A 23,700-nucleotide genomic window follows, 5' to 3' on the forward strand; every position below is an offset into this window, starting at 1 on the left:
CCCAATTGTACTTGTTGCTGTAAGAACGTAAAAAGAAAACAGAAGTTGCAGACCCCCCATTCACGGTGCCATTTACTTTTCTTTCTTTCTGTCTCTTTCTCTCTCTAATCCTCTCCCTTCTCTCTTCATTTCCTCTTCCAATTTTCATCTATTTTAGAATATGATCGCACCACGTTGTAGTTGAGGAGTTAAGGAACATTTCAACCTGATCAAATTTTTAAACAAGGTAAGTTCATTTTTGCTCTAACGATCCTTTGTTTTGTGTTTTTCCTTAGGAGTTAGTTATCAATCTTGATGGAGTCAGTTGAGAAGAGTAATCCTCTCAACTTATTCTACTATATATTGAATTTCTGTTATATTTGGATAATTTGCATTAGGTCCTTAAATTTTGAAGCTTATCCAGACTGGGAGGATAAAATTTTAGAAGTTGATTGGAAATCAAGAAATTAAGGTAAGGGAAGATAAATTTATTTTTTAATAGCACTATAGGCTAAAAGATCTTAATATGAAGGGGACGTGGTCCCAATATTCAATTTCTCTTGGAGGGATGTTGAGTGTTTATATATTGTGTTGTTTGTTTATATATTATTTCAACTTGTAGATATATTAGATTTTGATGGTTTAGTATTTAAGTGTCTTTTTTTATGTCAAATAGACTTTTGAATGTTGTGGATCACATTTTGAATGATACTGTATGATGAAAATGGTATGAAATTGAATTCATACATTTGGGATAATGTACGAATTGATGTTTGTTGTGTATTAAATATTGATGCCTATGTGGTAATAGAGACCTCCGAGCTTCACTGATGATCTAAGTCACATAGACTAAGATATTAGGTGGTGAGAAACTGATGAGAGAGTTCATGCACACTGTGACATATCAGATGCACGACTTGGTTTGTATTGAACTTACCTCGGTCTTTTCTCTTAGATTCGTTGGTAATCTTTAGATCAAGTGTTAGTCTCTAGTAGGACTTACTTAATACGGGTCTTCTGGAAGACGTTGTTTGTTGAATATCCTGGATGTCTAGATCCATTTGAGATCTATGTGATTGTTTTATGTTGGGATTTGAAGAAGATTGAATAATTGAGAAATTCATCATGTGATTTGGTTTTCTCTTTTGATTTAATTGTGTATATTATAAAATTTTATTTTCACTAGCTTACCTTTGCTTTTCTTGTTATGTTTGAACTGCAATGACTGTACTACGTACACAATCAAATAGTCATACAAGTGTGGGAGGGTCTGGAGAGCTTTAGAGTGTTGATTTGAAGCTTATATTGTAAATATTTGTATTTCTATAAGCTCTAATAATGTATTAGGAATGTTTTGAAACACTCTAAGCTTGTATAGTAATATGTAGAACTTGTATTGTAATAGTTAGATGTATTTTTAGGGTGTTACATTTAATGGTATCAGAGGGGTTAATCCTTAGGATAACCTAAGAGTAGTGGGTTTATTGTGTTTCTCCTGTGTGTAGATTTTTGCTTAAGTCTAGCTTTAAAACTTAGTTACAAGTTTCTATTTAACAAAGTTGTTTTCTTGAAATCTTGTTTGTGCTTGAGTCAAACTAGTTGTTATGAATAAAGCTAAAAGTATTAAGAATGAAAAGAATCTTGATAGAGTGGTGAGGGTGCACACTCATAACTGGATCAAGATTATTTTCTATCTTAATTCTAAATAATTAGAATACATTTTAAAGACAAGTCTTGATTGGTTTTGTATCTACTTTGTGTGATGATTTCTTTTAAGTTAATTTGTCTTAAAGATGTAGTTGGATTTTTTTAGTAATTTCTAACCCAATTCTTTATGTGCTTAGTAGATGGCACACAAACCACGCACTCCTCCTCCACCAATAGATATACCCAACTTAGCTCGGGCAATAAAGATGATGGCAATAGCCTTGCAACAACAGAGTGCTACTCTGACACAACATCATCAAACCACCCTTCATCAATTACAAACTGCTAGATTAGCAGCAGAAGACTCTCAACTTCATCAACAACCACATACCTTTAGTCTGGAGGATTTTCTAAGACACAATCCACCCAAATTTAATGGCAAGGTAAATCTAGATGAAGTAGACCAGTGGTGAGAGACATAGAAAGAATCTTTGAAGCTACTCAATGCCCCGAAGAGAGAAAGTTATCTTATGCCATCTATATGCTTATTGAAGAAGCTGCGTTTTGGTGGATAGGTATGAAGCAAATGATGGAAGAGAGAGAAGAAATTTTCACTTGGGAGAGTTTCAAAGTAAGATTTCTGGAGAAGTATTTTCCCGATAGTTTGAATTCATGCAGTTGGAACAAGGAAATCTTTCAGTCACTGAATATGCTACTAGGTTCAAACACCTAGCTAGATTCTACACCCAGACCATGACTGAGGCTTGAAGATGTAGAAAATTTGAGTTTGGGTTGAAGCAAGAGCTTAAAGAAGTGGTGATTCCTATGTCCATTAGAGATTTCCTTGCTCTAGTGGAGAAAGCAAAAGTAGTGGAGAGTTTGAAAAGTAGTAGCAGACTTGCTAAGCCTCAAGTGGGAGGACCTTCTAAAAGCATGCCTAAATATGAAGATAGAAAGAAATCTTATTTCAGACCTCAATATTATAGTAGTGAAAGACCCAATTCTCAATCAACACCCAATTTCAAATGTTTTAGATGTGGTGGGCCACATGTTGTTAGATTTTGCTCTCATCCAATGTCAATTGTGACATGTGATAGATGTCACAAGTATGGTCATGCAAAAAAAGATTGTTGTGTCCAATTGGGAGCTCCAAATTCTGGCGGAGTGCAGCAAGTACAACAGAATAGTAATAAAAAACCCAGAGCAGCTGGAAGATTTTTTGCCATTAGTGGAGCTGAAGCTTCGTAGTCTGATAGCCTTGTTAGAGGTATTGTTCTATCCTTGGAACACAATTATCTATATTGTTTGATTCTGGGGGCAACCCATTCTTTTATATCTTTTGATGCTAAGAAACTTAAGTTGCCAGTCCGAGAAATAGAAATTGAATTGGTGGTATCTACACCAACAAAAGGTATTATAGTAACTTCTTCCATGTGTGTTGAGTGTCCAGTAATTATAGATGGGTAGAGATACAAGATCAACATGATTTGTTTACCTCTAAAGAATTTGGAGGTTATATAAGAATGGATTGGTTGTCTGCTAATCATATCCTTATAGATTGTGGTCAGAAGAAGTTAATTTTCCCTAGATTAGAAGGAATGCAGGTTATCTTAGCTCAACAGTTAGAGAGAGAGATACAAGAAGGTGTAAAATGTTTTATGTTCTTGGTTTGTTTTGTAGTTACTGATAAAGTACAAAAAGATATGTTTGTAGTTCAGGAGTTTATGGATGTATTTTCTGATGTGATTCCTGGACTTCCACCTAAAAGAGAGATAGCGTTTGAAATAGACTTGATTCTTGGAGCAGGCATTGTGTCAACTTCTTCATACTGAATGGCACCATCGGAGTTAGTTGAATTGGAGAAACAACTAGAAGACTTATTGGATAAACAATTCATTCGACCTAGTGTTTCTCCATGGGGAGCTCCAGTGCTATTAGTGAAGAAGAAGGATGGTTCATCACGTCTATGCATATATTATAGACAATTAAACAAGTTAACAATCAAGAATAAATATCCTCTTCCTAGAATTGACAATCTGATGGACCAGTTGCATGGGGCAATTTTCTTTTCTTAGATATATTTGCGCTCAGGTTATCACCAAATTTTAGTAAAAGCGAAAGATGTTTAGAAGACTGCTTTTAGATCAAGGTATGGTCACTATGAATTTTTAGTTATGCCATTTGGTGTGACCATTGCTCCAGCTATCTTTATGGATTATATGAATCGAATCTTTAGACCTTTTCTTGATAAGTTTTTGGTAGTGTTCATAGATGATATATTGATCTATTCTCGTACAAGCGAAGAACATGCAGAACATCTTAGAACTGTCCTGAACATTTTGAGAGAAAAACAAGTATATGCTAAACTTTCAAAATGTGACTTTTGGATGTTAGAAATACAATTTTTAGGAAATGTTATCTTTGCACAGGGAATATCGGTAGATCCTTCTAAAGTGGAGGTTGTACTTTTGTGGGAACGTCCTAAAACTGTTACAGAAATTAGAAGCTTTGTGGGGTTAGCATGATATTACAAGAGATTTGTAGAAGGATTTTCTAAAATAGTGGTTCCTTTGACCCAATTGACTAGAAAGGATCATCCTTTTTTCATGGACTGAACAATGTGAGAGAAAATTTGAAGAGTTGAAAAGAAGGTTGACTAACGGTTTTGTATTAGCAATCCATGATACCGATTAGGCTTTTGAAGTTTTTTGTGATGCTTCCTATCAGGGATTGGGTTGTGTTCTAATGCAGAATAAGGAGGTTATTGCCTACGCTTCTCGTCAATTGAAGGTGCATGAAATAAACTATCCAACTTGTGATCAAGAATTGGCAGCAATTGTCTTTGCTTTAAAAATATGGAGACATTTTCTTTATGGAGTTAGTTTTAACGTGTTTAGTGATCATAAAAGCTTGAGGTATTTGTTTGATCAGAAGGATCTTAATATGAGGTAGAGGAGGTAGATTGAATTTTTAAAAGACTACGATTTCCAGCTAATATACCATCATGGAAAGGCAAATGTTGTTGCAGATGCGTTGAGTCGTAAAAAGATACAAATGTTGTCGCTTATGATTAGAGAGCTAGCATTGATTGAAAATTTTAAGAGTATGATTTTGGAGGTTTCCATGTCTTCAAATTGCATTAGTTGTAATACATTTGTTATAACTAATGATTTTTTTTCAGAAGGTGAAGGAGAAGCAATTGGAAGATTCAAAATTGAAGAACTAAATGGGCTTATTAAATACTGACAAAGCTAAAGAATTCTCTTTAGGAGTGAATGGAATTTTGAGATTCAAAAATAGAATATGCATACCAAAGGATAATGAACTAAAGTAAACAGTGTTATCTGAAGGTCATAAAAGAAAACTCAGTTTACATCCAGGAATGACCATGATGTATCAAGATCTCAAGAAGTCTTATTGGTGGCATGGCATGAAGAATGATGTAGCTAAGTTTGTAGCTGCTTACTTGACTTGTCAGAAATCAAAGATTGAACATCAATGACATGGAGGCATGTTAACTCAGTTAGACATTCCAATGTGGAAGTGAGACAATACCTCAATGGATTTTGTTACCCACTTACCATGTACTCTGTGGAAGCATGACTCTGTTTGGGTCATAGTGGACATGTTGACAAAGATGACACACTTCCTACCTATAGATTTGAGAATCTCTATGCGGAAGTTGGCCCAGATTTACATAGATGTAATAGTCAGATTGCATCGTGTACCCTCCAACATAATATCAGATAGAGATCCCAGATTCACCTCCAGATTCTAGCAAACACTTCAAGAAGTTTTGGGGACTAAACTCATACTTAGTTCAGCATACCATCCTCAGACTGATGGACAATCAGAGAGAACTATCCAGTCCTTAGAGGATTTGCTCAGGACTTGTGTGTTAGATCATTTGGGCAGTTGGGATGAAATTATACCATTGGTAGAGCTCACGTACAATAACAGTTACCAAGCAAGCAAAGGAATGACTCCTTTCAAGGCATTGTACGAAAGAAAGTGCAAGACACCTTTGTGCTGGTTTCAGGATGGTGAGAGTGTGTTGATTGGACTAGAATTAATACAACAAACTAATGAGAAAGTCAAAATGATTTAGGAAAGATTGAAAACATCTCTTAGCAGGCAAAAGTCTTATGCATATCAAAGAAGAAGACCTTTAGAATTCTCTGCGCGTGAGCATGTATTTTTGAGAGTTACACCATTCACTGGTTTAGGAAGAGTAATCAAATCCAAGAAATTGACTCCTAAGTTCATAGAACCTTATCATATTCTCAAGAGAATAGGCCTTATGGTTTACGAAATTGCTTTGCCTCTAACTTTAGCTAAAATTCACAATATTTTTCATGTATACCAGCTAAGAAAGTACGTACTTGATTCCATCCACATTCTAGAGTCTGATTCAGTCCAGGTGACAGAAAATTTGTCATTTGAAGTGAAGCCAATCATAATTTTAGATTCACAAGTGAAACAACTTCGTGGAAGAAGTATTCCCATGGTGAAAGTATTGCGGGATCTCATCTCTAGAGATTCCACTTAGGAAATTGAAGAGGAGATACGAGCATCATACCCTAATCTCTTTATTGTTAAGTTCATTTTCGAGGACGAAAATTCTTGTACTTGGAGATAATGTAAGAACGTAAAAAGAAAACAGAAGCTGCAGAACCCCCCTCCGCCCACCCCCCACGGTGCCATTTACTTTTCTTTCTTTCTTTCTTTCTTTCTCTAAATCTATCCCTTCTCTTTTCATTTCCTCTCCCAATTTCCATCTATTTTAGAGTCTGATAGCACCACGTTGTAGCTGAGGAGTTAAGGAACATTTCTACTTGATCAGATTTTTAAATAGAGTAAGTTCATTTTTGTTCTAACGATCCTTTATTTTGTGTTTTTCCTTCGAATTTAGTGATCAATCTTGGTGGTGTCAGTTGAGAAGAGTAATATTCTCAACTTATTATGTTATGTTTGGATAATTTGGATCAGGCCCTTAAATTTTGAAGTTTATCCAAACTGGAAGTATAAAATTCTAGAAGTTGCTTGGAAAGCAAGCAATTAAGGTAAGGGAAGCTAAATTTAATTTTTAATAGCACTCTAGGCTAGAAGATCTGAATGTCAAGGGGACGTGGTCCCAATATTCAATTTCTCTTGGAAGGATGCTGTGTGTTTATGTATTGTGTTGTTTGTTTATATATTATTTAAAGGTATAATTACCTTATTCGTCCTTACATTTTGGGGCAATATTCAATTTAGTATAATAGTTTTTAAAAAATCAATTTGGTCCCTATATTTTTTAAAATGTATAAAAAATGGTCCTTTATGTTAAGTTGCACCAAACGACGTCAACTGGTGCTTATGTGGTAGAGAGAAGTGAGATTGAGTTTAGTGTGAGGTCTGAGGTATCAAGTGACGTGGATGATTATATTAGTTTAGTGAAAAATAAATATTTATTTATCTCAATGAATTGGGGGTTAGGGTTTGAATTGGGGGTTGGGGGGTAGATAATGGCTTTCAAATACGCCATCACGACAGTGGATATCGAGTCGCTGGAGAAACGAAACTCCTCGGATAAATTATACCTTATTTAAACTTGTAGAAATATTAGATTTTAATGGTTTAGTATTTAAGTGTTTTTTTATGACAAATAGACTTTTGAATGTTGCGGATCACATTTTGAATGATATTGTATGATGAAAATGGTATGAAGTTGAATTCATACATTTGGGTTAATGTATGGACTGATGTTTGTTGTGTATTAAGTATTGATGCCTATGTTGTAATAGAGATCTCCAAGCTTCACTAATGATCTAAGTCACATAGACGAAGATATCAAGTGGTGAGAAGCTGATGGGGGAGTTCATGCACAGCGTGACATATGAGATCCACGGCTTGGGTTGTATTCAACTTACCTTGATCCTTTCTCTTGGATTCGCTGGTAATCTTTGGATCAAGAGTTAGTCTCTAGTAGGACTTCCTTAATACCGGTCTTCTAGAAGACGTTGTTTGTTGAATATCCTGGATGTGAAGATCCATTTGAGATCTATGTGATGTTTTATGTTGGGATTTGAAGAAGATTGAATAATTGAGAAATTGATCATGTAATTTGGTTTTGTCTTTTTATTTAATTGTGTATATTATAAAATTTTATTTTCACTAGCTTACCCTTGCCTTTCTTGTTGTGTTTGAACTGCGATGACTGTACTACATACACGAGCAGATAATCATACAAGTGTCGGAGGGTCTGGAAAGCTTTAGAGTGTTGATTTGAAACTTATAGTATAAATATTTGTATTTCTATAAGGTATAATCATGTATTAGGAATGTTTTGAAAAATTCTAAGCTTGTATAGAAATATGTAGAACTTGTATTGTAATAGTTAGATGTATTTTTGGGGTGTTACATCACAACCGTCATTTGTTACATGACCATATCTTTGACATTTATTGAATGTTACATTTGGTATTGGATGAGAACATGATCTAATAACATGGTGTCCACCACATCTAAAGCATTTGACACCAAACTATGACTAAGAAATGAGTACTCCACTCTTATTTAATTGAGATATGAAATAAGGTTTCTTTTTGTCTCCATTCTTAAGTCTACTTCCAAAAGGTCATCCCAATTTAGCAACTCAACTACTACTTTTAAGATTCTCCACCATTTTTTTCATTCTCTGTTACAACAAGGAATTCTCTAATCGAGAAAGGAATCACCACCTCTTTAAACTTCTACTTCAACCGAAACTCAAATTGTTTGCATCTCTAACCCTCAAATTATGGCTTGGGTATAGAATATGGCTAGATGTTTGAACCTAGTAACATATTTCAGTAACTGAAAGATTTTCCTGTTCCAGTTGCATGAATTCATTCTTTTGCATATCAAACACTATTAGGGAAATACTCCTCCATAGATCTAACTTTGAAGCTCTCCCAAATCGCATTTTCTCCTTTATCTACCATAATTTAGTCATGCTTATCCACTAAAACTTGGCTTCATTAGTGAGCTTATAGATGGTATTGGGTAACTTCCTCTCTTCAACACATTGAGTGGCTTCAACACTCCCAAAATCCCTCACCCACCGATCTACTTTATCTGGGTTTACTCTCCTATTAAACTTGGAAGGATTATGTCTCATGAAATCTTCCAGGCTTAAGGAATGGTGTTTTTGATGAAGCTAAGATGCTTCTATCACTAGTCTAATAGTCGTTAGCTGATGAAGAAGAGTTTGGTGTTCTTGTGCCATAGTAGCACTTTATTGTTGTAAGTTTGTTGCCATAATCTCTATTGCCTGTAATGAATGAGACATTTCATCAATGGAGGAGGAGTACGTGGTTTACATGTCATCTTCTAAGCACATAAAAAATTAAGTTGGAAACCAACTAAAAAGTTTTAAATACGTCTTTAGACTAAATTTAAACAAATATCTACATATAGAAAAAACATAACAAACTCATTATGCTGAGGTGATCTAAGTACAAATAGATATGATATCATAAAGGTAACACTAAAAAATTCCATTATACTATGAAGCCAACAAAGGTGAAGTTAAACACAAGAAATTTATACGCTTCAAATTTCAATTAAACTCAATTTTGTAATGTGAAAAGTGAGGAAAGGATCTCATGGCCACAATAGCAAGTGCACAATGAAAAGAAGCGAAAGACCGACAAAATGGAAGGTTTGGGAGAACAACCCATTTTGATTTTAAATCTTAAAATGTGAAGAGTGAGAAAAGGGAATCAAGAACTCTGAACATTATGATTAAACATAAAATTCAAAGCCCACATATCTTGCCAATTCTCAGTTTAGTTCCTATACATAAAAACTTACAGAATCGTTCTCTGGAGATTATCATATTATCACTGTGTTCTAAATTTCTTCCATATAATCAATTATATATATATATATATATATATATATATAATTGATTATATAATATGATTATGGATATCTAAATATTATTTATTTTTTATATCAATAATGTCAAATAATTTATATATTTTTAAACTGAAATATTTAATCATAGAGAACTATATTTTAATTCAGACAATATTTAGAAGTTACATATTTAAGAGTTACACAAAAGATAATAAACTTGAATATAATGTACATATTAACAAAATTCATGAAAACATTTACGAGTTAAAAACATAAATTTTATGATTTTTGCAAATTTTTTAAATTATAGATATTTGACTAGTTATTATTTTTTGATATATTATTTTAATACTAGTTTCTTTTTATCATATTGTGTATTATATTGTAGTCTACTCTGTTTAATATTCGTTAAGAACGTATTTTATGAATAATTTTGTTTTAACTTATTAAAATTTACAATATTTCTAAATTTTTGCTGACATATTTTAGAATTTCGTAATTATTATTTTTTAATTGAAACATATAAGTTTTTTTTTTCACAATTTGATATAATTCATATTTTTTTCCAAAATCAGTTATTACATAGTACAAGAGAAATAATGTTTTAGTTCCAAACAACTAAAATTCACAAATAAATAAATTATATTTATATTTCAATTATTTTAAATAAAAAATAAATTTTTAATTTTATTTATTTATTAATTAAAAAATATAATTTTAATCGCATCCATCAATTCATTCACAAACTTTCATATATTTTTAAGTTCATTTCTCCTTCTATTTATACCAATCCAAACAACTTCACTTTCCTAACATTTTTTACTCGATCAATTTCTCTCCCTAAAGCATAAAAATAATAATATTATTGAATATTATTATTATTATTATTTTTAAGTTAGTTATTTGAATTTAAATTAATAAATTACATAATATTAATTTTGTTTTTAAAAATATATTGTGTTTTACAAATATTCTTCACTTTATTTCCTTAAAACTTTAATCTAAAAATCGGATCTTGTTTAGTAAAATCAAACGAATTTAAAAATTAAATTTTAAATTAAAAAGATCATTTTATTAAATAATTTTGTGAGCTTTTAATTTATCAAATATTTAATATTTATTTTCTTGTAACTCATATTATATTATATTTAATAAAAATGACAAAATTATAATATAATATAACATTAAAATAAAAAAATTTGATCCTTTGATAAAAAAAATATGATTTTTAATTAATATTTATGAATATATATCATAATACACTATAAAAAAATTATTTTTAACGAGGTTATATTTAACGTTTCTGACGGTTATAACCTCCACTAAGTACGTTACCCACGATTTATTTTTTCTTTGAAAGATCAATGATTTTCTGGCGGTTCTGTAAACCCCCTGCTACTTTCAGGGGTTAAAAATCCCATTACTTTCAGGAATTTCAAACTCTTGCTATTTTTAGGAGTTTCAAATCCCACTACTTCCAGGGGTTTCAAACCCTCATTACTTTCAATAGTTTCAAACCCCATTACTTCTAGGAGGTTGGAACCCCTGTTAATTTCATTTTTTTTTGTGGTTTTTTTTTTAAATGGGCTATGTTGTTTTTAATGGGTTTCTTTGATGGGACAATTAACATACTAGCTTTCTCGCTATCTAATCTAATAATTATAGAATATATGAGACAAATCAAGTAAAGGCTAAAAAACGTAAAATTTTAGCTATGTCAACATCTTTTGTTCTTTGTAGATATTTCAGAATTCGTTTGACAGCATTGAAATGTGATTCTTTTGGAGCAGATTGAACACATGCATACAACAAACATTATGTCAGGTCTGCTAGTAGTAAGATACAATAAGGAACCAATAAGTCCTCTGTACTTAGTCTCATCAATTAGATTTCCAGCAACATCATGATCAAGATGGCAGCTAGTTGAGAATGGTGTGCTGATTGATTTGTACTTATCCATTCCAAATTTTCTTAGCAAGTCCTTGCAATACTTGGCCTGATTTAAGAATATACCATCCTTAAGTTGTTTGACCTACAAACCTAGAAAGTAATTCAGTTCACCCATCATGGACATTTCGAACTCACTCTTCATAATTTCCACAAAAGTCTCACACAGTTCTTCATTGGTTGATCCGAATATGATATCATCCACATAAACTTGAACCAGAATTATGTTTTCCTCTTTGTCTAGGGGTTTGCTTAAGTCCATAGAGTGCTTTCTTGAGTTTGAATACATGTTCTAGATGTTAATGGTCTTCAAAACCCAGGGGCTATGAAACAAATACTTCTTCATTGATATATCCATTCAAGAAGGCGCTTTTCACACCCATTTGGAATAGTTTGAAACCTTGTATACATGAGAAAGCAAGGAGAAGTCTAACAACTTGTAGTCTAGCCACTGGTGCATAAGTTTCATCATAATCTATTCCCTCTTCTTGATTATATCCTTTAGCCACAAGTCTAGCTTTATTCCTGGTGATCACTCCATGCTCATCCATCTTATTCCTGTATATTCATTTTGTTCCAATGATGTTCATTTCAGGTGTTCTTGGAACAAGTGACCATACCTCATTCAGGGTAAACTGATTCAGTTCTTCCTGCATAGCCATAATTCAGTTGTTGTCCCTTAGAGCTTCATCCAGATTTTTAGGCACCACTTGAGAAACAAATGCCATTATTTCACATAAATTATTTAGAGACTTCCTAGTTGAAACTCCTTTTTCAATATTTCCAATGACATTGTCAAGTGTGAGATCTCTTGGGGTCTTTCACTCTTTTGGTAAATCTACAAAAAGAACAGGTTCTTTGACAACATGTGAGTCATTTGCATCTATATTAATCAGATCATTTTTATGCATAACAGTTCTTAAATCATCACATTCTAAGTTATCTAAAACAGGTTTTGGCATGTAATTGTCAGATTCATCAAACACTACATGCATTGATTCTTCCACAATTAGCAACCTTTTATTGAAAACCCAATAAGCATGTCCATTCAAAGCATAGCCAATATGAATACCTTCATCAGATTTTTCATCACATTTTCCCAAATTATCTTTGCCATTATTTAGAATAAAGCACTTACATCCAAACACTCTAAGATGACTTACACTAGGTTTTCTACCCTTATACAACTCATAAGGTGTTTTCTTAAGGATAAGCCTAATTAAAGTTCTATTTAACACATAAGCAACAGTATAAACTGCATCTGCCCAGAAGTATTTAGGTAGCTTACATTCATTCAACATAGTCCTAGCAAGTTCTTCTAGTGACCAATTTCCCCTCTCAACAACACCATTCTGTTGGGGAGTCCTAGGGGCTAAAAAGCTTTGTGATATCCCATGTTTTTCACAAAACCTTTCAAACTTAGCATTTTGAAACTCACCCCCATGATCACTACGAATAGATTTTACACAACATCCATTTTCATTTTGCAAAACTTTTGGCAATTTCTTAAAAGCCTTATAAGCATCATTTTTGTAAGCAAGGAAGAAAGTCCATGTATATCTAGAATAATTATCAACAATAACCAATGCATAGAAATTTCCAGCAAGACTAGCAATTCTAGAAGGTCCAAACAAATCCATATGTAGTACATCCAAGGGTTTCTTAGTAGAGACCATGTCTTTTGATTTAAAAGAGGTTTTGATTTGTTTACCTTTTACACATGAATCACATAGTCTATTATCCTGAAATTTGATATTAGGAAAACCTGAAACAAGATCCCTGAATTTCAATTTATTCAAATGATTTGTATGAATGTGAGCTAACCTTATGTGCCACAACCAAGACTCATCACTTTTTGACAAAAGACATTCATTTTCATAATCATTTTCCAAGATATCCAAGAGATATATATTGTTATTCTTTTTCCTGTAAAAAGAACCTTACCAGAAGAATCATGTGAGATTGTGCACCCATTTTACCTTGTACCCTTTGTCACACAATTAACTGATACTTAGGAGCCTGTGTCTTAGTCCTTCCACATATAAAACATTTTCAATGGTGGTTGAACTTCTAGTTCCAACAGTTCCTCTCCCTAGGATTCTTCCACGGTTATTGTCTCCATAAGTGACATGTCCCTCTACCTTGAGTTTTAGGCTAGTGAACTTAGCTAGGTCACCAGTCATATGCTTTGAACATCCACTGTCCAAATACCATTGGTTCCTTTTGTTGTTTTTCTGCAAAACAAAACAAAAATAATACACATGGTACCCCTTTTCGTCTAAGGTCCAACAGTGATTAATACCTTTCCTTTGGAAGCCATTAGGCCAAGCTTTTAGGAACAAGGTATTTTCTAGCAATGCATGTTCTAGAAGTATGTCCAGATTTCATACAATAAAAGCAAGTAACATGATATACCTTTTTACCACTGTTGAAAGAGGAAAAACTAGTTTTTGAAGGAACAGAGAAACTTGACAACTTTTTAACATTGTTTTCTTATTCTAGGATTATAACCAATTTCATTTTTGTTGAAAACAACATTTTGTGACCCTAAAATAATCTCAAGATTATTTATTCCCTTAGTGAAATTAGATAATGTTTTCAGCAAATACTCAACTTGTTTTTCTAGCTTTTTACAGTTTTCACAAGTCTTTATAGAAGCATGCAAACAAGTCAATTCAAGGCTTACAAGATCAGTTTTAGCTTTATGTAGTTACTCCTCAAGAGATTTTACCTTAGGTGCAAGAACATGATTTGCATTTTGCAATTTAGTACATATAACAGCCAACCTATTTGCCTCATCATGAGTTTCTTTGAAGGCAACTAGCAATTGATCATAATTTTCAGATTCCATAGAGAAATGACTAACCGAATCAGATATTGATCCTTCATCTTTCATCATAAAACACATATTTGTTTCTTCACTTTCTATTGAGGAGCTGCTTGTTGAAGACACTTCATTCTCTTCCCAAGAGATATAAGCTCTTCTCCCCTTACTTCTTTCAACCTTCTTGTTGGCTGGTTTTTCTTTTGTTTGATTGTTTGGACAATCCATCTTTATGTGACATGTTTTACCACAACCAAAGCACGTGTAGTTTGAAGAATTAGATTCATTCAGTTTAGGATACCTCCTTTTTTGTTGAGTCCTGTCTTTGCCTTTCTTCTTTAGAAATTTGCTGAACTTTCTTGTGAGTAGACTTAAAGTTTCATCATGTTCAACATTCTCTGCTTCCTCATTGCTATCGTTCTGTACACTTGTTTTCAATGTCAGTCCTTTAGTTTTTCTCTCCACTGTCTCTTGCTCTTTAAGCCTTTTAAGCTCGAGCTCATGCTCCATTAATTTTCCAAACAGTGCAGCAGTGGACAACTTTGACAGACCTATGCTTTCTGATATAGCAGTCACTTTGGGTTGCCAGCTCCTATCAAGACACTTCAGCACCTTTATATTGAGCGCTTCTTTGTCAAACACCTTTCCCAGTCCAGTAAGATGATTTACAATGTGGGTAAACCTCTTATGTACATTAGCAATGTTTTCTTCAGGTTGCATCCTGAAAAGTTCATATTCTTGAATGAGCGAGTGTTTTCTTGATCTCTTCACATCATCCGTGCCTTCATGAGTAACTTCCTAAACTTTCAACATTTCCTTAGCCGAATTGCACTGAGATATTATGAAGAATTCATCCATTGTCAATGCAGAAGTTATGATGTTCTTAGCTACTAGGTCATATTGACCCTTTTTCTTTTCACTCTCGTTCCATTCAGATCTTGGTTTCACCACTGTTTCATCTTTAACAATCTGAATTGGCATAAAAGGTCCATGGACCACAACTTCCCAAATACAAGAGTCAATAGATTCCATGAAAATTTTCATCCTTATTTTCCAGAAAGCATAATTCATTCCACTAAACATAGGCGGTCTATTAATAGACGAACCCTCAACAAAAAGCACTTTAAACTCAGACATATTGCACACAAACTTCAGTAAAATACAAGTCCTAGCTCTTGATACCAATTGTTGGGTTCAATAGTGTCAAAGTTCAAGAGGGGGGGGGGGGGGGGGGGGGGGGGTTAATTGAGCTTTTAAAATTTTCACACAGATTCAGTCTTTTTACCAAACAGAGGAAAATAATCGATTTATTTTGCAATAAACAAATTTATTTTACTGCTTACTTCATCAAGACAGTATTTCAAATATCCGATTTTAAGGTATTAAGTGATTTTAACAGAGAGCACATAAACACCTTGATAAACATAGATGAAAAACAAATAGTTGAAACCTGAGACAATTTATGAATGTCAAACCACACACCACCTTTGAATGATTCATGCTAATTGATATACTTGATTTTTGCAAAACAATGTGCGTCAATTATATTCAAATTAGTTGCCCAAATTTCAACAAGTTATTCAGATTGATTTATCAGCAGTCAAGAACAATATGATTAGACCCAGAAATAACATATTCAATTTTAATTGAACAGGTTTATTTTGTAACATATCAACATACGAAACAATAAATGAATGCAGAGATTAAGAGAGATTGAACACCACAAAAATTATACTGGTTCACTTAAATGAGCTACATCCAGTCTCACCTTTCCCAAGGTGAAATCCACTAAAAACAGTACACACCAATTACAAAACCTAATGTTCTTGAACCCTACAAGAAGAAGGCACACCTAGCTGAAAAACTCTATTTTAGCATACAAAACTCTTCAAGAAATTCTATCAAGAAGAGTCTTACAACAACACTTACAAAGAAAAGAATGATGAAATGAATACACCTGGAAAGAGAATGCAGAATTCTAACTAGACTAGTAGAACAGATTGCACAAAACAGTGACAACACCTCCAACCAAGCTTAGAACAAAACAAGAACAAGCACACCTTTTTGTTTTGAAAAACTCTTTTAAGAACACTGGCTAATTCTCTGAAAACTCTCAATCTCTGTTATAAACTCGCTTTCTCAACACACTTTTTAGTGAGTTATTACTCTATTTATATAAGAAATGATTTATAACAAATTTTTTAAAAAATAGTTTAAAAAGTTGTTATAAAAAGAACAGATTGAACTTATAATGAATAAATTTATTTCCAAAAAGATAAAGAGAGATTTAAAACAGTTGCAACTCAGTTGTTTTGATAGCATAAAAGGCTGAGCCAAGATACTTGATGCACAAAACAAAGTTATCAAAAAACTTTTAAAGAACAAGGCATCAATTTAAAAAAGAATCTCTTCATTTGAGAAAAAACGATTCATTTTCTGTGCAGTAAAGCATATTTTGGAAAAACAAGAGAAAAACATTTTAGAAAACGTTGTGCTTGATCTTATCATCTTGATAAGGGTGAAGAGGTGGGTCACGATGTAAAAAGCTCACTTTAAACACACTCTAACTTATATACAAGACTACCCAATTACAAATACAAACTTCAAAGCAAAACACACACTTTGCTACATCAAACACATTGACTTGAAGGAGCCACATCCATCTTCAACAATAAAATCTTCCAGACTTAAGGAATGATGTTGTTGATAACTACTAGAAAATTATTGATTACTTACCGAAATCAATGATAAAAAAATGTGGTCACTTTTAGTGACAAAAAAATATGGTTACTATCAATTACCAAAGAAGTTACCAGAGGTTATTTATATGATTTAATGACCAAAATAGTGACTACGCTTTTAGTCAAAAAATTGGTCACCGAAAAGCGGTCACAAAAAACAGATCACAGAAAATCAGTCACAAAACTGATTACCAAAAATTAGTCACAAAATCGGTCACAGTTAATCAGTCACAAAATCGATCCCCAAATAAGTCACAAAATCAGTCACCAAATCAGTCACAAAATCACAAAATCGATTACCAAATCAGTCACAAAATTGGTCACCAAATCAGTCACAAAATCGGTTATAGAAAATGTCACAAAACTGATGACTATACTATGTTTTTATTACCCCCAACAATTTATGTATTTCCCTCATCATATTAACATTGTTAAATAATGTTAATATTAATAATAATAATATTAATATCAACATTACTAATATTAATAAATAATATATATTAGTAAATATAATAATAATAATCATATTAATTAGCATTCATAATATTAATATAATAATATTAATATTAATATTAATAGTATTAATAATAATTAAAATAATATTAATATTAATTTTAATATTAACATCATTATTAATGATACTATTATATTATTATTATTATCATTATTAATAGTAGTAGTAATAATAACATAATGAGGAAACAAATTTATTAACAATCCATAAATAATTCGATTTTAACCACACATCAATATACAAAAATCATATAGACCACACATCTATACATTAAGGGGAATATTGATTGGGCTTTCTGAAAGACTCGAATTAAGTATGCCATACCAAATACACAACTCAAATAAAGGTTCTAGTAAGCATTATAATACAATATAACTTATTTAGAAAACAACACTATCCTATCCATCAAAGAGACAAGAAGAAAAGAAAGATTGAGCGAAAATAGTTTAGCTTAAGTAAAATATAGCCGAGAGGGAGAGGGTTGAGTTGCAGTGCTATTTTTGCTTGAGCGAAAATTGTTTCGCTTGAGTGAGATTTGGATTGAGTTGTAATACTAATTTGTCTTGAGCAAAAATATCATTAAATCAACCTCTGCAACATAACAAACTTATTCTCAAACTTTTACCCAAAACCAGTTTGACAAATACATATCTAAATTGCAATAATCTAACACAAAAATGATAACAAACAACTGTTAGAATGTATGGCTGAAACAAGAGGACGGTTGAATTGTTTTCTCAAGATTTTTACAAAGAATGAAGTTAAATTGGAAAAATCAGTTAAATCAATCAATTAATTGATTTATCTGTTCAACTGGTTATTTCGCATATTAACAGTTATGTGAAAATATAAACTTGTTGTTTTTACTAAGGGTGGACAAAAAATCTAATTGGACCAAACTGTTATATTATTTTTCATTGCTCTCCTTTGTTAAAAATCCATTTATCTAAATTTTATTTTTACTTTAATCCATATTTTATAGCAGATTTCCATTTTATTTATACATATTCTAAAAAAATGAAAAATCCTAATTTTTAATCATAATTTTATTTTTTGATGAGTAATATTTCTGCACATGTATGTACGGTAATTACAAGCATTAAGTTTTCAAAGACTCGCACATAATTTCAAAAGTCAAAATTTCAAGTTTCCTCAACTAAATTTGTTAAAAAAAATCATTATTTAAATGGACATTTAAAGGTTCTAATTTTTTTAATAAATAAATCCAAAACTAATTAAAGTATTATAGGTAGTGTACCGACCAGGTCATCGGTTGTGATGACGTGTCTGGCACGTGATCGTGTGGGGCGTGCTTAGCAGAACACGTGGGCAAGTGAGAGACGAATGGTTCAGGAGTGAGCATAGTCGCCGATTCATGGAACTGGCGTTCTATAGTGAACATGGTCGGTTGTCACCGGGTTTGTGTGTCATCGACGTGTTAGATAATGGGAGATCAGGTGGCCTGACGTCGCCGCGAGGAACACATCGCCGGATCTCCCAGTAAACTCAGTTAAAGCTGCTGGGGGCTCAGAAGAGTACGTTCAGGCGTGCGAGTTCAGTAAGACGATTGTCACGACGGAATGGGGTGTGAAGGTCGAGTGGGTTGAAGGGAACAACTTGCCCATCAGCGGCAGGATTCCCAGAGTGGACATTCGCTGGTGGCAAGGTTTCCTCAGCTAGAACATGTATGGCGTAGCAATAAGGAAGGAGCCACTTGCGACAAGCGATATCACAGAGATGTTGCACTTTGCTGCATCCGATACTCGCATTGTCAGGTGGTGTCCCAGAGTGTGTTACGTGCTAGATTGCTCCTTGAATAGGAGACTTAGCCGCGCGACTGGTTACTACACAGAAATAACGCTCAAGTTACCCCAGCCCAAATGACGACACGCGTAGGGTTGGATGCTACCAGTTATCCCAACCCAGATGATGACACGTGTAGGGTTGGATACAGTATAGAAGTGACGCTCGAGTTATCCTAGCTCAGATGATGACACGTGTAGGACTGGGCACCACCTGCTACCCCAGCCTAGATGGTGACATGTGCAGGGTTGAATGCGAGCCACGCGTCCAAAGCGTAACTGCCTGGAGAGAGAAAAAACCTAGCTATAAAGGTAAACTTAACAGAATTTGCAGAGGTACGTTTTTCATTACGGCTCATTGCTAGGGTTGTGTGCACTTTAGTACGGTTCTACAAAGTATATTTTTCTCTCAGTTTTTGGGTGTTCTTGTTACTGACTTGAGCGCCGGAGCGCCACCGGCCGCAGAGGCGCCACCCTGTGTTTCAGGTTCTCAGAGAGGCTATCTGTGGTGTGGACTTGAAGGGCACGTGGTGTCAAGCTGGTGAGGAAGACCGTGACGAGGCAACGCTCTTGCGCTAGGTCAACCGGCAGGATCATCTAGCGCCCACCGTGGGGCCGTATAAAAGTTGATTCCCAACCACAGTTCGAGTTTGCTGAAGTTTTGGTGTTTTCTATCCAACTGCTTGCTGTCGCAGTCGGTTTTCGAAGTTCTCACCGTTCATTTGGAGTTTCTTTGAGTTGCTGAGTGTGTTGGGAAAGGATGAGGACAACGCGGTCTAGTTCAGTCGCGCCGTCAACAGATGAGGATGCTGTGTCTATGACGCAGGTGATGGATATGATGAGGACGCTGCAGGAGAACGTACCTGCATCACGTTCTGAACAAGAAAGAATGCACGAGGCGCTGGTGGCCTCGCAAGCTAGGAATGAGGAGCTCAACAGGGTCAACGAAGAGCTGCGTAAAGCTCTTCAAGAACGGGAGGAGCGTGCGGTTGGGGACAGATCTGCACCCCCATCCGCACCGCGTAGCTTTCCCATGCCATTTTCTCAAGAGATCATGGACTCGGTGGTCCCGGCCAATACGGTGGCAGTGAAGGTGTCTTTCACCGGAGTGGAGGACCCTGAGGCTCATCTCACGACATTTCACACTCAGATGATGCTCTCGGGGGGGTCGGACGCAGTCTACTGTAAGGTGTTCATGAGCATTCTTAGTGGAACAGCGCTGGACTGGTTCGTTAGTTTACCTACTGGCCACATTACCACGTTTCAACAGTTTTCCAAGATGTTTGTTGAGCAGTATATAGTGAACAAGGCACCACCACTGGTGTCTTACGACCTGTTCGACGTGAGGCAATACCAAGGGGAGTCCTTTAAGGATTTCCTGAACAGATTCGGAGCTCAGATAGTCCTCTTGCCAGGTAAAGATGAAGAAATGTTTGTACACGCCTTCAAAAAGGGTGTGTTACTTGGGCCCTTTAGTGAGTCGCTTATCAGGAGTCACCCCGCCACGTTCGCTGAAATCCGGCGACGTGCCGTGGCTCACATCGCCGCTGAGAGCGAAGTCTCCGAGAAAAGGGGAAACGTGGCCCCATCTAAGCCGCGCGCCCAGGCAAGGGTCCAGCCGCAGAGGGTAATGGAGGCGGCGGCGGGGAAGAGGGACCAAAGGATGCGTCATCCTTATGACCCTAAGAAGAATAAGGGGAAGGGGTCGGGGCGGCCCAGAGAGACTAATCGCCCGCCAAGGTATGAGTTCGTGATGGGGTTGGCCGATCTGATCGCCATCCCAAACATTGCTGCCAGGCTCAAGGTGCCTGAGAAGTCGACGGAAAAGGTTTTGGGACCAAAACCAGACGCGTGGTGTGAGTTCCAGAAGAGCTTTGGCCACTCTATCAACTCGTGTTTGGCTTTGGGACACCAACTCGCCGAGTTGGTCAAGTGTGGATTCTTGAAAGATTACATGCTGGAGAAGCAAGCGGGCCAATCAACAGGTTCCCAACTGGTGGGCAATGAAGGACAGCAGCACGAGGTGCCCATTCATGGTGAGATCTACACCATAGCTGGTGGATTCTCAGGTGGAGGGTGTACTGCGTCGCAACGCAAGAAGTATGCAAGGTCGGTGATGTCGGTGGAAGTTTTTGAGGATCACTCACCCGACGTGGACATCACATTCACCAAAGGAGACCTTAGGGACGTTGTGCCTCACGACAACGACCCTATTGTGATCTCGCTTGTCACGGCGGGAAGGACTGTCCACCGGGTGTTGGTCGACCAAGGAAGCTCGGCAGATGTGATGTTCTGGCCGACTTTTGAAAAGTTACAATTATCTCCCGATCAACTGAGGCCATATGGGGGCTGCTTGTACGATTTTGCCGGTGATCAAGTGGAAGTCAGGGGGACGACGTTCACAGACGGCTTAGCCTCACGAACAGAGAAGATCAGGTATCTTGTCGTGAACGCTCCGTCGGCATACAACATCCTGTTGGGAAGGCCAACGCTCAACAGGACAGGGGCTGTGCCTTCAACAAGGCACATGAAGGTCAAGCTACCGTCTATGGAAGGGCTGATCATCACCATCTGTTCTGACCAAAAGGAGCCGAAGAACTGCTATGAAAACAGCCTCAAGAACAAGAGATCTGTATGCCACGTAACCACAACGCCGCCCCCTGGCATGATGCCCGCACGGGAAAACCGGCGAGTTGCGGATACGGTGTTGGAGGTGGCCGCCGAGGGCGATGTGCCAATGGAGGATATCGAGGCGAGGTCCGAGGGCGGCGCCCGGGTAGAGGAAGAGAGAAACTGCCCGGAGACCGCCGGGGAGACAGGCATTGCGAGGGCGTTGATCGCCAGCGAGAAGAAGCCTCAGCCGGTGGAGGAATGGCTTGAGAAGAAGATCAATAGCAAGACGTTTAAACTGGGAAAAACCTTAGACAGCGAGACACAAGAGTGATTCGTTGTTGGTCACGGGGCAGGTAACCGGCGAGTTCCAAGCCAAAGATCCGCAGATGGCAGCTTACTTGGAGTACGTGCAAGAGCTAAGGAGATCCTTTGTTTTGTTTGAAGTGGTGCACGTGCCAAGAGAGCAGAATGCCCGAGCTGACTTACTAGCCAAGCTCGCCAGTTCGGGCAAGGGGGGCAGACAGAGGACTGTTATTCAAGAAACCTTGAAGACACCTCGAGCATTCGTGGCAGATCACCAGGTTCTTCATGTTTGCAGGTCGACAGAAAGGACGCCGAGGGGCCATAGATCTCTAACGCAGGAAACTTTGAGGACGCCGAGGGTCAGAGCGCACCCAGTAGAAGAGGTGAAAACGATGCAAGTTTGTGCTATCCACGAACCAGATACGTGGATAACGCCATACGAGTGCTACTTGGCATATGGCGTGCTCCCAATAGATTCAACGGAGGCCAGAAAGATAAAGAAGAGCTCCAGCAAGTTTACCCTCATCGATGGTGAGCTGTACAGGTTCGGATTTACACACCCTCTTCTTGTATGTGTACACGGAGAGAAGTGCACGAGAATTATGGCTGAGCTCCACGAAGGGATTTGTGGGAGCCACATCGGGGGTCGAGCTCTGGCAACGAGGACTGTCCGTGCAGGATATTACTGGCCCACAATGAGGGAAGATTGCAACAGATATGCCCAGCGTTGCAAGCAATGCCAGCAGCACGCCGATTGGCACAATGCGCCCCAGAAGAGCTAAAGTCAATCTACAGCCCCTGGCCGTTCCACACGTGGGGAATCGACATTCTGGGGCCCTTCCCGTTGGCGATCAGGCAAGTGAAGTATTTGGTTGTGGCGATCGAGTACTTCACGAAGTGGATTGAGGCAGAACCAGTAGCCCAGATCACCGCGCACAAAATCCAGAATTTCGTGTGGAAGAATATTGTGTGTCGTTTTGGTGTGCCCAAGCGTTTAGTGTCAGATAATGGGACTCAGTTCGCAAGTCACCTGTTGAAGAAGCTGTGCGAGGACATCGGGACACAATAGGTGTTTGCTTCTGTGGAGCACCCGCAAACGAATGGGCAAGTGGAGTCCGCTAATCGGGGTTTGCTGAGAGGCTTGAAGAGGAGGTTGGGAAAGGCCAAGGGGTCTTGGGCTGAAGAAGTTCCCCGCATAGTGTGGGCATATCATACCACTGAGCAATCGAGAACCCATGAAACCCCGTTTAGCTTAGTGTATGGATGCGATGCGATGATTCCAATCGAAATCCAGGAAAGCTCGCCAAGATTCCAGAACTTCGTGGCGGAAGACTCGAACGAAGAAAGGAGAATGAACTTGGATTTGCTGGACGAGGTCAGGGAGGAAGCACGGGTGAAGGCTGAGGCAGTAAAGAGAAGAGTCGAGTGTAAGTACAACTCTAGAGT

At 36.5% G+C, this 23,700-nt stretch overlaps 1 protein-coding gene across 1 annotated transcript; it reads right to left on the reverse strand.

Annotated features, from left to right (window-relative positions):
- Window positions 1-12,278: 12,278 nt before the first annotated feature.
- Window positions 12,279-15,001, reverse strand: LOC150025453 (uncharacterized). The gene is made up of 5 exons (XM_090294043.1): window positions 14,189-15,001; window positions 13,477-13,691; window positions 13,282-13,383; window positions 12,896-13,236; window positions 12,279-12,718 (listed from the first exon to the last, which is right to left on the reverse strand). Exons 1-5 carry the CDS (start codon window positions 14,999-15,001, stop codon window positions 12,279-12,281), a joined length of 1,911 nt encoding a protein of 636 aa, XP_090150169.1.
- Window positions 15,002-23,700: the final 8,699 nt, after the last annotated feature.

Source organism: Phaseolus vulgaris, chromosome 8 (assembly GCF_051622355.1).
Source record: "Phaseolus vulgaris cultivar YP4 chromosome 8, ASM5162235v1, whole genome shotgun sequence".
NCBI classification, from domain to species: Eukaryota; Viridiplantae; Streptophyta; class Magnoliopsida; order Fabales; family Fabaceae; genus Phaseolus; species Phaseolus vulgaris.